The following is a 15,962-nucleotide window of genomic DNA, read 5'->3' as shown; positions in this document are numbered from 1 at the left end:
CCGATTTAGAAGGCGATTGGGCCACATCCGGCCCCCGGGCCTTAGTTTGGGGATCCCTGGTTAGCATAACCACTGCTGGATCGTGTTCAGCTGGTGACACACAGCAAAAGTGACCACAGGCGTGCATATTTTTTTAATGGGGGCTGGACATGTGTTGCACAACATCTTGCAGCCATGCGTTCCTAAATACAGACAAGTTTTATTGGAAATGATCTCATTTCCTCATACCCCAGCTTGTGTCCATAGGAGACCATTTCCTACTACATGATGTTGGTGTATGAGTAAGCATCATGTACCCTTTCATTGTAAGCCAATCTGAAGTTCCTTTTTTCTCAGAATAGTAGCTTCCTCTTCACTTCAGACAAGCTGTCCTGGGTAAACATACCTTGCTTCAGTCATTTACCTTAAAAACTATAGAAAAGCTTTAATATAGCTGTATTTTGAAAGTGGGCTGGTACTGCCAGAGAGTCCAAGCCTGGCAGAGGGGACTCAATGATGCACACACTGTGTCCTTTGTCACCCAGTCAAGGCACGCTGCCCACCACGCACAGTCACTGATGGATGTACACAAAATGTGCAACCGAGCATGATGCTGTAAACAAATCCACATGAAGCTGCTGATTCCTCCAAGCACCCCGAGACCAGAATTGTGCAATGCAGGAATCTCAACTAAAGCATCCATAACAAATGACCAACCTCTGCTACAAACCTCCCAGGAAGGAAAGTCCACCACCGTTCCACTGATAGATCTTACTGTCAGAAAGTTCTTCCTAATGCTTAGTTGGAATTTCCTTTCTTGTAACTTGAATCCATTGGTTCGAGTCCTACCCTCCAGAACAGAAGAAAAGCAAGCTTGCTCCATCTTTCGTGAGACAGCCCTTTAGGTATTTGACTATAATATCTTATTGGTCTCTCTATATAAAAATATATATGTTCAAATATATAAAAGGATGTCATATAGAGGAGGGAGAAAGGTTGTTTTCTGCTGCTCTAGAGAAGCGGACACGGAGCAATGGATTCAAACTACAAGAAAGGAGATTCCACCTAAACATTAGGAAGAACTTCCTGACAGTAAGAGCTGTTCGGCAGTGGAATTTGCTACCAAGGAGTGTGGTGGAGTTCCCTTCTTTGGAGGTCTTTAAGCAGAGGCTTGACAGGCATATGTCAAGAATGCTTTGATGGTGTTTCCTGCTTGGCAGGGGGTTGGACTGGATGGCCCTTGTGGTCTCTTCCAACTCTATGATTCTATATCTTATTATGTCCCAAACACACTCAGATGGCACCAACACCCCTACAACCATACACAGAGCAAGGAACAACCATATATGCTGAAGGAAGATATATTGCAAGCATAGAAGGAGATACAGAGAAAAATAGCAGAGCAGTTCAGAGCAGCAATGGTATACCCCCTTTCTGACACTCCCTAAAACAGCCCCATCAAGCTCTACCATGAACAGCAGGCAACTCCTCCACTGCTGGATTTAGGGTGATCTGGGCAGTTCCCCCCCCCAAAAAAAAGGTTGCAGAGCTAAAGGGGTACAAAATTGAGAAGATCCATAATTGAGCAGCATTTCCTAACACTGCAAAAGGCCACTCAAGGTTTGGGGAATGACTCCAGAGAGCTTTGTCCCAAGATGTAATTATCTCTTGCATATTTTGTGGTTACACTGACACCCTCCCAAGCCTGGCCACGCCTCCTAAAAGTGCACCATAAATAGCCGGGGGTGAGGCCCACAAGGCCACCCAGGAACCAGGATTGAAACCATGTGTGACCAGCAGAAGCAGGAACCCTCCAACTCTGCTGGTACAGTATAGTGTGCTTTAGTGTACTCGAGTGTGCCTCTTTTTTAATACTGGTCATTTGCAAGACGCCAAGTTAAGGGAGCAAGACCAACTGCTTCTCATGCTCGTCTTGTGGTGAATTGGTTCATTCTGTAAGCGGAAATGCCGGAACAGGGTGGTTGGGTAGCGGAGTGCAGAAACTGGGACCGTTGGTAAGCCTATTTTAAACAAAAGAGAGACCAGCTGTTGTTTTGAGATTTGAGATAATGCTCCGCTCAAATGGGGTTGCTGGCTGCAGCTCTTATCGAGGAATTGAGTCTTGGCTTTCTTTTGAAGAATGAAGCATTTGGAATATCTGTATCCCCTGCTATGGGCATAATTTAAAAATGCGTCAGGGTTTCTTGTCACTCTGCTTATGTGTTACTCTTTCCTCCCCTTTGCACGTAGCAAGAGGAAGGAGCTTGAGCTGTCATTTTAGGGAACTTTAGTTTCAGCGTCCAAAGTTGCGACATGAATTGCAACATGCAAAAGAGCTGCTGGAAATCCTGGGGGACAACCACAGAATGAATTCGTGTCTAGCAATCATGTACATTCCCACCCAGTGGTTGTCAAGGGATCTATAAAAAGGGATCAGCCACACTGGTCAAGCAGAGCTACCAGGTAATGCCTGATTTAGAATGGAGTCTCACAAATACCCTGGGAGTCATATCCTCTTCTTCCTCCTTTCTTTTCTCTGTCCAGATGGGGAGAAGAAGGTCTTTGCCCGGGCAGCCGTCTTCAGGTCCAGGTAAGTGCCCTGGGCCCAACTGCGTACAGGTGGTTTCCATGGCAGAGTGGGTGCTCCTTCGTAAGTGGCAAGTATAACTTAGGAGGGAAAGGGTGCTAACTGGATGCTTGTGAGAATACAGAAACCTCTGTGCCCACCAAAAAACTTCTCTGTCCTGGGACTTCCTAATCAACGCTGTTCGACAATGCCCGATTTCTGCTTTTTGCCTGCAATCAGGTGTCACTCTTAAGACCAAGCCAGCTTCTCATCAAAGTAGATGAGTAGCGAGTCTTGCAGTTAGTGAAAAGTGTGAAAGGGAATCTCTCCTCACTTGGGATGGATTGACAACACACCTTCCCTCCCCATTCACACTGCCCAATGCAAGACTACAGCTCTATTTTATCACATTATGAATACAGCGTGTTTCTTTTCAGTCCAGTTTTGCATACGATTTCTTCCTGGCGAGTTTGATGTTGCCTGGTAATGCTGACAGTACAAGGGGTTGGGGAGGCAAGCCTGATGAGTCAAAGGGGAGAGGAGTTGCTGGGGGTGATGAACCAATGCCACTCTGCCTAGAAAGGGACAAGCACCGCCCTGGCCAGGATCTTTAGCATTGCCAGTGCTGGCGGGTTTTGTAAATGGCAGGCCGTGCCTGTGGAGCCAGGTATGGGCAATGAGGTGTCCATGCTGATTGGTCAAGTCTGAAGCAGCTCAGTCCTCTGTGTGTGCATGCACACCTTAAGATCTGGATAATGCTGAGGCTTATACTATGAGGTTTTTTGCTGGGGAGAGAAAAGGGGAAGATTTTTCTTGTAAAGGCAGCCTTGTTGTTTCAGAATCTGGGATGTCAACCAGAAGTCCCTCTACCTCCAGAACAATGAGCTGGTAGCTGGATACCTGCAAGGCCCCGATTCTGCCCTGGAAGGTGAGTCTGCAGGGTTTTGCTTTCCTGAAGCTTATAGGCTGGTGGGAGAAGACCTATTCCTCATGGGTTGGATGTGACCCATATTGTGGACACAACCAATGCCTCCCTCCCACCGGGCAGACAGGACCTGGGGTTGGACCACTTGGGGAGCCTGGAACATAGCTGTGATTCCTGCATTGCAAGGGCTTGGGCCAGATGACCAGTGGGGTCCCTTTAAATTCTATGATTTCTCAAAGGGAGAGACCTGCAACTTTCTCCTTCCATCGGCACAGCCTGTTCTTCTCCTCCTGCGTTGATGCTGCCCTCGATTGCCTGCCTGGCACAGAACGTGTTTGTGTGTGTGTGCCCATGTGTGCTCTTGCTTCCACCATTGCTTCCCTCTCCTGCAGACTTTCTCCTGCTCATTCTCCTGTTCTGCCTCTCCACCACTTCTGCTGCCCCCTCCCCGGCCCAATTCTACCTCAACCATCAGCTCTGGATTTCTCTTATGGGCTCCTGTGTCTTGGCATCAGTCACTGGGAAAGGAAACTGGATACCCTTCTTTTCCCCTGGTTGTGGCCCTCTAAGCTAGAGGCAGGTTGTGTATGCAAGGCCACCCACATCCTGGGCTTGAAGGTCATCCCCCCACCTCCCTCCAGGACAGCAAAAGAGGCAAGGGTAGACCACACCCTTGTCCTCTGACTGCTACTGAGCCCCTAACCCTGACACCACCCATCAGGATGACCCCTGGGGATGCCCTCACACCCCAGCCTCTCTGGTTGGCGTCTCCACCCCCCATCGTTCTGCCCGGACACTGAGGTCCAGCTCCGAGGGCCTTCTTGCGGTTCCCTCATTGCGAGAAGCCAAGTTGCAGGGAACCAGGCAGAGGGCCTTCTCGGTGATGGCGCCTGCCCTGTGGAACGCCCTCCCATCAGATGTCAAAAAGGAAAACAGCTACGTACCAGATTTTTAGAAGACATCTGAAGGCAGCCGTTTAGGGAGGCTTTTAATGTTTAATAAATTAGTGTATTTTAATGTTTCTGTTGGAAGCCGCCCAGAGTGGCTGGGGAAACCCGGCCAGATGGGCGGGGTATAAATAATAAATTATTATTATTATTATTATTATTATTATTATTATTATTATTATTATTATATTACTGGGTTCCCCGCAGGACGCCAACATACTCTCTCACCTACTCTTTCCCATCCCTAGAGAAGATCTACTGGATTCACAACCGGGCCTTTGACCACGAGAAGGTCTCCATCATCTTGAGCATTCAGGATGGGAAGAGGTGCCTGGCCTGCTCCTCCGGCACCTGGCCTGCGCTGCGGCTTGAGGTGAGGAGAGGCAGTTTGGCATCCTCATAGGATGTGCTCACAGAGGGGGTGGAAAGGTAAAGGTAAAGGGACCCCTGACCATTAGGTCCAGTCGTGACCGACTCTGGGGTTGCGCGCTCATCTCGCATTATTGGCCCAGGGAGCCGGCATATAGCTTCCAGGTCATGTGGCCAGCATGACAAAGCCGCTTCTGGCAAACCAGAGCAGCACATGGAAACGCCGTTTACCTTCCTGCTATAGCGGTTCCTATTTATCTACTTGCATTTTTATGTGCTTTCAAACTGCTAGGTTGGCAGGAGCTGGGACCAAGCAACGGGAGCTCACCCCGTCACAGGGATTCGAACCACCGACCTTCTGATCAGCAAGCCCTAGGCTCAGTGGTTTAACCACAGCGCCACCTGGGTCCCTAGGGGGTTGAAAGCCTCACCGTCAATCCTCCTCCTGCCACGTGCCAGCTTAAGAGCAGAGAGCCAGGGGTGGGTGGCGGAAGCAGCGGCAGGCCGGCCTTGGAAAGAGTCTGGGTAGCTGCTACCTGACAAGTCCATGACTTTACATCAGGCACCCCCAAACTCGGCCCTCCAGATGTTTTGGGACTACAACTCCCACCATCCCTAGCTAACAGGACCAGTGGTCAGGGGTGATGGGAATTGTAGTCCCCAAACACCTGGAGGGTGGAGTTTGGGGGTGCCTGCTTTAGATGGAGGAGGGGGCCATTGATGGCTACTAGCCGTGATGGGTCTGCTCTGCCGCCACAGTTGGAGGCAGCAATGCTTCTGAATTACTAGTTGCTGGATACCGCAGGATGGGAGAGGGCTCTTGGCTCAAATCCTGCTTGCGGGCTTCCAATTGGGGCATCTGGTTGGCCTCTGCGAGAACAGGATGCTGGGCCACAAGGGACATGGGCCTGATCCAGCAGGCTCTTCTTATGTTCTAAAGATCTGTCTTCCTTGGGAACTCTCTCTCGCCCCTCACTAGTCAGGGGGACGCTAGCCCAAAGCAGACAGGGGGCAGCCTCCTTCTCCCTCTGCCTGCCACCCTCATCAGATCGCTTCCTTTTCTCTCCTCCTCCTCCTCAGAGCGTCAACATCACAGATCTGCCCAAAGGTGGCAGGAAGGAGTCCAGCCGTTTCACGTTCTTCTCCTCTAACAAAGACGGGGCTTGGCGGTTTGAGTCGGCTGCCCATCCCGGCTGGTTCCTGTGCACCTCTTCCAGAGCCAACGAACCTCTTGGCCTCACGCAGCTCCCGGGACCTTCTCATGTGGTGGACTTTTATTTCCAGCCCTGCTGAGCCTTGAGGGGCACCCCCTGCCCCCGGACCTGCCCAGGTGCCTGGCACAGCCACACCGAGGGCTCCTAAGGCTCCTGGGAGGATTTCCAAGCTGCTGTTCTCCTTTTTTCCTCCTCTCTCAGCCACCCTAGTCCTCCCACCCTCATCAAAAGTGGAAGTTTTCGGATGGAGCAGCTGTAAAGGTGGCCAAGCGTGGAGAGCCCCCCAGACATCCCTCTCAGCCTTCAAGGGGTCCTCTCCAGGCAGGTCATTAAGGGCAAACAAGTAGCTTCACAAGATCCAGCACTTCTTATCCGGACAGATGCCCCAGGGACTCTCTCGGAGGGCTGTGTGTGAATAGCCCCCCTTCCCCCAGCTGATTGTCTCCAGCACCAATCGTGCCACCCCTGAACATGCAGCTTCCCTTCTGAAGCCACACTGTGCCACTGTGGGATGGCTGAGATCTCCAGTGAGAAGCCAGTGCGGAGGGGATGGGGGGGGGGATGTCTCCAGCAGCTTTCTTAGCTGCTGCTTTTCTGCCTTCAAATTCCCCTCCCCAGAAATCTTCTGGACTCATGAGGAGAAAAGATATGGGACATCAGGGCTTGAACATATTTGTTTCGAAAGAAATTAGCAGAACGTGAAGAACTCAGTTAAAATGAAGGGCGGGGCTTCTGCTGGGCTTGTGACTCCCCCCCCCCCAGCAGCGTTTGGGCAGGCAGATCACCTACAGAAACAGCCCTGAGCAGATTCTGCATGTCTTTTAAGATGCCAAAAGATGCTGCCTCTAGAAATTTTGCTCTCGTTTTTATGATGTTTAATGTGTTTATATATAATCTTGCATGTGTGTGTTTTGAACTGCCCTGAGATCTACAATATGAAGGGTGCTGTACAAATTTTTATTAATAATTAAATAAATATAAAGAAAGGAATCTGGTATTATTTATCTACAAGTTGCTGGGGTGGGGTGACGACGACACTGCAGGACAACCGTAAGAACCACTGCAAGGAAGTTGAAGCCCCCACCTCACAACAGCAGCAGGAGTCTGAAATATATTTCCCGGGGCACCTGAAAACAGGCAGCCATGACATTTTAACTGTTGAGGACGCACTCAGATCTTTGATTTCCTTCTTTTGTGACCCCTTTTAAAACAACATTAAATTGATTATCATGAATTATGGACACAATCCACCTGTGATGCTCGGAGATGGTTCTTTAATGTCCTTGTGTGCATTGTGTTGCTCAGAGAATGGAAGCATGGCTAACCATTCATAATTTTATTTATATGCCACTTTTCCATACACACACACACAATGCTCAAAGTGGCTTACAACCCCAAAAATGCATTTCAAAATCAAGCAATGCAGAAAAAAATTATAATAATGGAATAAAACAACACAACAAAAAATATATAACAACATTCAAACACTGTTACACGGTTACATCAACACCCAACAGCAAAAAATAACAAGGGAGCTGCATCTCTGTGTATCTGAAGAAGTGTGCATGCACACGAAAGCTCATACCAAAATAAAAACTTAGTTGGTCTTTAAGGTGCTACTGAAGGAATTTTTTAATTTTGCTTCGACTCAGACCAACACGGCTACCTACCTGTAAAGGGAGCTGCAGTTTCACTTCGGTCCTACCAGCTCCTCAGCTTCCTAGGACCCTCCCTCATCCAGAAAGCACAGCAACCCTATTTTCCATTCTGGATCCCGGCAGCCTTTCTGCTGCAACCTGTTCCTTCCATCCCAGCCTTTGGCTCCTGAGCCCTGGCCAAGAGCGAAGCTTCCTCTTGCGCCTGGGGAATCCACTGCCGTCAAACCTGTCCTGCCGCCCAACATGCTCCTCCTTCCTTCTGCGACAGCTTTCTGCATTCCTTCTCGCTCCATCTTCAGCAGTCCGGGGAGGGGGTGGGGGGGCGTGTTGCTTCCTCACAGCACACCTCTGACCCTGTTGGGACTCCGAACTCCCCCTGGGTGTTGGCACCGGGACTCTGCCGTGTCTCGCCATGAAATAATGGGTAAGGAGAAGTGGGGTGGTGGGGGGTGGTTCTTGCTTGGGTCCTTGGTAAAGAAAGGGGGAGGGGGTTTCCTGATTCAAAGGAAGGGGGAGTGGGGGTCCCCCCTGTTACCTAAATCCTGAGCAAAACCCTCCTTAAGGGAAGGGAGTCTGGGTCCTCTTCCTATTTACCTGAGTGAAAGGTTCAAATGAGCCTGGCCAGCCTCCCTTGCCCTGATGGGGCGGCAACACTTGAGACTGAACCCCGGGAAACCCCTCCCTTTGAAAACATCCCCTTGCCCCTCACTGTTAGTTGTAAGCCTTCTCTTTCAATAACTTTCCACACTTTGATTCATTTCCTCTGTGAGAAGGAGCAGAGGCCTTGTATGACATCACATGGGCTAAGCAGAAGGGCCACTGTCGGCTGCTGCCTAGAAGTCAAAGCCCCCCGTCTAGGGCTGGGGTCTCCCCTTGCAGACCCTCCCTTTAAAAATAAAAATAAAAAAATCTTTATTTCGATTCTTTAAAAAATTACATAGGAACCAAAAAAAATACAAAAAAGGGCATTCAAGAAAGTATAACCAAAAGGAATTATCAAAATTAGCAGACAACAAAAAAGGAACAAGGAAAAATGTTATAAAAAAAGTTATATCAAATATATCAAATAATATTCCAAATAATATTCTAGACAATATTTCAAATTTTATATCCATATATATTAAATAATATATCAATATATGTATATAAAAAGAAAGGAAAGGCAAAGGGAAGAAAGAAAAAAGAAAAAAGAAAAGAAAAAGGGGGGGGAGAAAAAAAGGATGAAAAAGGGAAAAAGGGGGGGAAATGCTTCCTGTTGTTTGAATACCGCTTTCCTTTAATTGATTTCTTTTATCTCGCTTTATCTAAACTGCTATTTACACATATTCTCCAACTTTCCCTTTATATCTTTCAATCTAAACAAATCACCAAATCTACATTTATCCCTTCTCTCTTCAAGAAGTCCTCAACATACTTCCATTCTGTTTTACAGCTTTTTTGGGGGGTATTTCTAATTGCTGCCATCAAAAACGACCCCTTGCAGACCCTCCCTATTTCCCAGGGACAGTCCCAGATTTCAGGGGGACAGCTACCAAGTTCTATGCTTACGCAGCCCAGGAATGGAAGATAAAAATAATAAGCAACAGCAGCACACAAACCCACATCATCCCTGGAAAGACCCCCCCACAGCCCACCAATCGGGGGATGTGCTGGCAATGACACCCACAGGCCAGAGGGCGTCCCGACACTTCCCAATGCTGGTGGCTTTGGAGTATATACTTGCACTCTTAAGACAGGAACATAGGAAACTGACTCACATCGAGTCGGACCACCGGCCCATCAAGTTCAGTACTGGAAGCCCCTCTCCAGGGTCTGTCCCAGCCCCAGCTGGGGGCGGAACATGCAGACCAGGCACTCTGCCATGGAGCCCTTGGAAGATTCCCTGATCTGCTTAAAACATGTACCTATCAACATATAGCATAAGAGAACGAGAACAACATACGTTTAAAGAAAGACTGGAAAATGTTTATTGAATATATGGGGGAAATCATGTACACTTGAAAACGTTGGCAGCATTGAGATTAATTCAACAGTGTAAATAAGTTTTGATGGATGTAATAATGAAGTACTGAATGGTTTAGTTCATGGGTAGGCAAACTAAGACCCGGGTGCGGATCTGGCCCAATCGCCTTCTAAATCTGGCCCGCGGACAGTCCAGGAATCAGTGTGTTTTTACATGTGTCCTTTTATGTGTCCTTTTATGTAAAATGCATATCTGGGTTATTTGTGGGGCATAGGAATTCGTTCATCCCCCCCCCAAAAAAAAGTATAGTCCAGCCCCCCACAAGGTCTGAGGGACAGTGGACCGGCCCCCTGCTGAAAAAGTTTGCTGGCCCCTGTAAAATATGCAGGGATTTATGTTATGCAAAATGAACCATGGAAAGAGAAGAAGGCAAGTCATTGATATTTTAAGGTTGCTTAAATAAATATTCTAAATTGAAAAACAGAAAATTTAATTAAAATTATATATTTTACTACACTGCTGTTTTAATTCTTTATGTGCACTACCCTGGGATTTTTTTAAAGGAAAAAATCTGTATCTATCATATCAAAACCTGTATCTATCATTTTTCCTTAAAAAAATCCCAGGGAAGTGCACATCAAGAATTAAAACAGCAGTGTAGTATAATACAGAAATTATCCACGGTAGAAAGAGATTAATAAAATTAAAAAGCATTATCGCAAAAAGCTCAGTGTTAAAAGCCAGCAAGATGAAATCGCATTCCTCCTTCTTATTGCCCTGGTACCCCATGCTTTTCCTCCTCCCAAGCTCCGACCTCATTCTTGCCTTGCTCATTTGGGGGTGGGGGGATCTTGAGCCTGCTTAAGAGGGAGGGGCTCTGGCCTCCATCCCTCTTCCTCCACTGCTGGCTCCACTGACAGTGAGAAAGACGCTTTGTTCATTATTAATCTTTGCCCACAGCACTGGCAACCAGGGAGAGCTTGTGGGGGCCCAGGAGTCCCCCGGCTCAGCTCAGCCGTGCCACTCACCACCTGGCAAAGGCCCCCTGGCAGCAGCAGTAGCAGCAGCAGCAGCAGCAGCGCAGCTTCTCTTTCTCAAAGGTGGGAAGCGAGGTCACACTGGACTGTGAGGCTTCTGTTGCTCCTTCCCAGCTGCAGCTTCCTCTGGAGACCGCAGCAGCTGCAGGCTTGTGGCGAGAGCGATGCCAGGATCCTGCCATGGATGAGAAATCGCCAACATCCTCCCCTGTCCTGTTCTTCTGTAGGCATGCAGGCTCTCTGCGAGAGAGAAGAAACTACGAAGCTCATTCACAAGAGGCGAAACAGGATCAAAGGGACAGGAGAGCCTTGTGAAAAGACAAACCATCCGGACCAGAAACATTCAAGGGGGCCTCCTGCCGTGAATTTTGCCCCAGGCCTATCTGAACCATCTGAGACCTGGAAGGAGGAACTCGGCTGGCAAAACTTGAGGTGAGTAAAGGGGAGTTGGCAGGGAACCAGCTCAGTTTCGGGGGGGGCGGGGCTGGAGCCAGGGCACCCCTACTCCAACTCTCCTAGCCTTGCTGGGATTGTCAAACTTGGATACTCCCCAAAATGAGTTGTGCAAAAGGCACAACCACTCCAGCCTTTCTCTGTCAGGCCTGCACTGGCATCGATGGGATGCACAACAGCTGCAAGGACTCTGATCCCGATCAGAACCATGCGGTTTGCGTGCGAGTTCAAAGCCTCCTTTCCCCCTCGCAATGCAACCCAATCTGGGTCCCAAGGCTGCTAGCCAGGGAAGAAAAACAAACCCGCCACACGGCCCGTCACGTGATCAGTGCCCCGTGCACTTTGTCCCCGAGAGTGTGATGCGGTTTGACTTAGTGCTAAGCAGGTTGCGGGAGGGCCTCGGGAGGCCCAGTGCCAGCCCCAGCAGGACCCTCCCTTTCTGCAAAGGTAATTCGGATGCTGACCGTTTTAATAGGGGAATGGCCATATACAGTCGTACCTCTACTTACGAATGTTTCTACTTACGAATGTTTCTACTTACGAATGGAGCTCCATCCGCCATCTTGGATGCGGTTTAGATAGGATTTTTTCTACTTACGGATTTTTAGATAGGGTTGCTTCGACTTACGAATTTTTTCTCCCAATGCATTCCTATGGGATTCGACTCACAAATTTTTTCTACTTACAAATGTGCGTTTGGAACGCATTAAATTCGTAAGTAGAGGTACCACTGTAGATCACTGGCAGAGCGTCTGCCTTGCAGGCAAAAAGGTTTCAGGTTCATTCTCCAGTGGCATCTCCAGGGAGGGCTAGGGAAGACCCTCCATCTGAAACCCTGGAGAGCAGCTGCCAATTAGTGCAGGCAACACTGAGCTGGATGGACCAGTGGTTTGGTTCAGTACAAAGCCAGCTTCCTATGTTCCTTTCGTTGTTCCACGGCCACTTCAAACAAAAACGTAAAGCCAGAGCTTGTTTCTGCTGCCCACCCCCTCACTTCCACAGTCCCAGATGGCTCACAGCACCGCTTGGGGGGGGTGAGCCTGGGCCACCTGCAGCAGGGGCTTTGGTGGGAGGGTGGCTGGCCACTGCATGGTACCCATGTGGTTTCTCTGGGGTGACTCAGTCTGCTGTTTTCCACTGCAGGGAGGTCTGTGAGCACCCTGGAGGCGGTTTTTCCCCAGTGCAATTGCAGGGAGGGGAGGGCAACCAATGAATCAGTTGCTTGCCTTCCCCTCTGGGCACCCTCTTCTCGCTGGGTGACCTTGGCAGAGGATGAAAAGGCACATCCTTTGGGCCAACAATTTTTTTGTTGTGTCCCTGCAAGGAGCCCCCCAAAGAGCAGTCTGACAGTTACTTCCTGAGACGGGTGCTGACGGTGAGTGTAGACTTGCAGGCAAACAGGAAGCAGCAAGTTTGCCCCATCTTTCTTGCTCAGGAAATGGACACAAGCCCTGGGCAACAGGCAGCTGTTGGGTAAGTCTGTGTTGAAACTTCCCCATCCGTTACCTAGGGCTGGGAGGTGCGGGATGGGAAAGTAGCTCTGATGGCTGAAGCCGCCCCTGTGCAGGTCCGGGGCTGAGCCCCACGGCAAGGAGCTGGGGCCACTGCCCTTGGGATCCAAAGGACAGGTTGATCTGCCCCTCCCAGGGGATGTTGCAGGGTCAGTTCTACATCCCTCCCGGTGCCCAGGGCTGGCCTGGTGTTGTGTAGTGACAGAGTGGGTGCAAAGTGCTTCTGGGGCACCCCATAGTGGAGGGAGCCTAAAGGATTCAGCTGGATCTAGTTCTGTGCCAGCGGGCAATGAACACGGAGGTGAGTGATCCCCACCCTGCCCCTTTCCACAGGCCCACCTGGAAAACATATGAATGAGAACAAAATTTGGCAAAACCTCTCTAATATTTCTTGTTTTCACAATAATTCATTTTGGTACAGTTGCTTTTTTATTGGATCTTCTCAATAAGCTAACTGAAACTTCACATTATTGAGAAAAATATGTATTACCGTATTATTATTATTATTAAGCGCCCCCCTCGGCTTGGCAAGGGGGGGCCATCCCACCCCAAACCCTGTGCTGTTTTCCGGGATCCTTGCTGAAACAGTTGCCCAGAACCTGCCCCACTTCGCTCAAGGGGGGAAAGGCCAGTCTGGGGGCAGTTGGGGGATGGGGTCCCCCAGTGGACCAGGCAAAACGGTTGCATGCACTCTCGGGAAAGGGCAGAGAGAGGCTTCCTAGGCTGCCTTGAGCCCTGCTGATGGGGAGGGGGCTGCTGCCGTGCCAAAAGCCGCCCTGCGGAGGCGGTTCGGGCGCAAGAGGCCACCTGCTCCGGGCTTGCTCCTTCGTGCAAAGGGCCCGTCCCCAACCTCGGCCCGCGGCGCGCCATCCTGCGCAAAGGTGTCCTCGGGTCGGGGGCGCGAAGCCTCCGCGGGGCGAGAGCAACCGGGCCCCAGCCGAGCTCGGCCGGCACAGGCCGACGCCGCCTCTCGGAGACAGGAAGGCCAGGCGACCGGGCAATGCGGCTGCGGCTCTGGCTCTGGCCCGGCGGGGAGGGCTCCCGTCGCCAGTCCCGCCCGACGAGCAGGAAAGGCGGAGCGGAGCCGGGCGCGCGGTCGGGTAAGTGCGGCCGTGCGCGGGGCTCCGGCCGGTGGGAAGGGGCCGCTCGGATCGGACGGCCCCGGAAGGGAAGCGGGCCGGGCGGGCTCCCTTCGCGGGGCTGGGAGAGGCCTTGGCCGGGGGAAGGAGACGCCGCGGGCTGGCGGCCCCGACGGAGGGGGACTTTGCCCGGGGAGCAGCTGCCGCCTCCGCGGCGCCCCCAAGGAGCTCCCGAGTGCGGCCCGGTTGGAGGCAGCTGGAGGACGGAGGCTGCTCGCAGGTAGACTATTCCTGCCCTGGGAGGCCCGAGATGAGAACTCTGAGCCAAGTTTCTTTTCCAAAAGCCGCTTCCGGAACCGAGAAGCCTGGAAACGGGGTCCCCCCCCCCCTCGGGCAGCCGGTTTCCAAGCGCCAGCCTACCTGCCTGGTCTTTCCTAGTGGGAAGGCCACCTGCGCCGCGGGTCGAGTTGTGGAGATTACCCGCCTGCGTGCAAATGCCTGCCTGCCTGCCTCCCCGGCGCCCCCAGCCCCTTTCCCACGTGCTCCCTTCCGCAATCGGAGGAGACGCCGCCCTTCTTAAAGAACAAGGAGGCTGACCGTGCAGGGTCGGCCTGCAGCCTTCACCCAGCTGGGCCTTGCCAGGTGTTTTGGAGCACAAGCCCTACCGGGGACGGCCAGAAGAGCACCATGGGGCGGCGGGCGATGCTCTTCTGGCCGGGGAGGGCACCAGCTTGGGGGAAGCGGGGGTTGCTTATTTGGAAATCGCCAGTACTGCTCTTTTGTAAGTCAGAAGGCAATAGAACAACAAAGGCAGCTCCTGTGTGCAAAACACCCGAAAAACCATAAAGGACAGAATTAAAGCAATGAAAGCAAACTCATAAAGTTCAGAAGAATGGGTTACATAATAGTCAAGGCTGACTATCATTGCCTGCTGGAATTTCAGGGCAAACAAACAGGTGCTTGCCTGGCACTGAAATGTCATAGCTGATGCCTGGCAAGCCTTCCTGAGGAGGGTCTTCCCTAGTGAGCCCCCTCCCATGACTCAAAAGGCCCCCTCCCTGTTCCCCACTCACTTAAGGCTTTGCACCAGGGAGGCTTGGCCTTGAGGCTGGCTGCTGGGATGAAAGGTGACCCTCCAGGGACCAGAGTGACCCCCTAAGGCAGGGGTTCCCAACAAAATTTTCTCGAGGACCCCTCATCGAGCCGCTATTGTGACAAGGACCCCCATTAATTGACTTACTTGCTTGAACATCAAATGCATTATCTTCCTCTTCATCTGTAGGCCTTTGTCGTTTTAACGAACCACTTTTTAACCAACGGTCCATTTTTAACTACGCAAACTGTAGCTTCCGCGAAAAACAACGCTTTGTTTACAAACACTACTGTTTTGCAAAGAGGCAGCGCGCGCCAGGGAGGAGGGAGAGGAATGGAGAAGACAGGGTACCTGCGCAGTAGCGCACAAATGAAGCCGACACGCGCAAAGCATCTTGGGGAGGTGAGCGTTTAGAATGCGCGCGCTGCCTCTTTGCAAAACAGTAGTGTTTGTAAAGCGCCACCTAACGGCATACAGCAGAACTACTGCCTCTATCTAATTCTAGTTTTGCGCTAGACTCTGCTCATGCAGGAAGCGGCTAAAACAAAAAATCTGTTATCATACAAAATAAATTTAATATATTTTTTATTCTAATAGCATCTTGCGGACCCCTCTGGCATAGCTCGCGGACCCCTGGGGGTCCCCGGACCACCTGTTGGGAACCACTGCCCTAAGGTATCCGTCAGCTCTTTGAATTGTGCCCAGAAATGGATCTGAACTCGGTGCCGTGCTTTAAGAACTGCTGGGATGTGATCCGTATAGCTAGTCCCCATTAGCAACCTAATTTTGGGCAGGGATACGGTATATAAATTCTTAAAATACTGAAGAGAAACCTAGTTTCTTTTCAGAGTGTGTTTTCGGCAGCAAAGGCATTCCTTTGGGCTAGGCTGCTCCTTTGGTCAGCCAGCACCTACCGCTGCCTCCTCTCTGATCTGCCTCGGTTGGAGCCCCAGAGCTGGTGAGTCTCTGTCTCCCACCCCACTGCCACCAACCAGTTTCTCCTTCTCCAGCCCAAGATTATTAGGGCTGTTGTGGTGGTGGGGTTGCACTTCACCTCCAACATCTTCTGTTTTCATGCCAATGGATTGGTGGGGAGAGATTTGGGCCCCTTGGATTGGCTTCCACCAGCTGAAATGATGCTTCCTTGTTGTTGTTTAGTCATTTAGTC

The 15,962-nt window shown here is 50.7% G+C and overlaps 2 protein-coding genes across 8 annotated transcripts in view; both read left to right on the top strand.

Annotated features, from left to right (window-relative positions):
* Nucleotides 1–1,120: 1,120 nt before the first annotated feature.
* LOC132592350 (interleukin-1 receptor antagonist protein-like) lies at nt 1,121–6,981 on the top strand. 2 transcript variants are annotated; one of them, XM_060276375.1, is made up of 5 exons: nt 1,122–1,804; nt 2,524–2,569; nt 3,385–3,473; nt 4,666–4,790; nt 5,867–6,981. In XM_060276375.1, exons 1-5 carry the CDS (start codon nt 1,765–1,767, stop codon nt 6,077–6,079), a joined length of 513 nt encoding a protein of 170 aa, XP_060132358.1. In that variant the 5' UTR covers nt 1,122–1,764; the 3' UTR covers nt 6,080–6,981. The 2 variants fall into 2 exon arrangements, with proteins under 2 accessions (XP_060132357.1, XP_060132358.1); XM_060276374.1 differs by having other exon boundaries at nt 1,121–2,569.
* Nucleotides 6,982–10,889: 3,908 nt separating this feature from the next.
* Nucleotides 10,890–15,962, top strand: part of PSD4 (pleckstrin and Sec7 domain containing 4) — a 28,330-nt gene continuing 23,257 nt past the window's right edge. The window contains exon 1 of one of the 6 annotated variants that reach the window (XM_035119571.2): nt 10,890–11,090. The gene's annotated coding sequence lies outside the window, so the exon portion shown is untranslated. The other 5 variants (XM_035119573.2, XM_035119570.2, XM_035119572.2 and 2 more) reach the window with 5 other exon arrangements.

The sequence above is a fragment of the Zootoca vivipara genome, chromosome 6 (assembly GCF_963506605.1).
Source record: "Zootoca vivipara chromosome 6, rZooViv1.1, whole genome shotgun sequence".
Taxonomy (NCBI): Eukaryota; Metazoa; Chordata; class Lepidosauria; order Squamata; family Lacertidae; genus Zootoca; species Zootoca vivipara.
This window is presented reverse-complemented; position numbering and strand designations above follow the sequence as displayed.

Bases quoted from the DNA above. Each gene is read 5' to 3' on its own strand.
- LOC132592350 (XM_060276374.1), top strand. From the start codon at position 2,460: ATGGAGTCTCACAAATACCCTGGGAGTCATATCCTCTTCTTCCTCCTT. The intron at 3,474-4,665 runs GTGAGTCTGCAG...TCCCATCCCTAG, and splicing joins CCCCGATTCTGCCCTGGAAG to AGAAGATCTACTGGATTCAC. The intron at 4,791-5,866 runs GTGAGGAGAGGC...CCTCCTCCTCAG, and splicing joins GGCCTGCGCTGCGGCTTGAG to AGCGTCAACATCACAGATCT.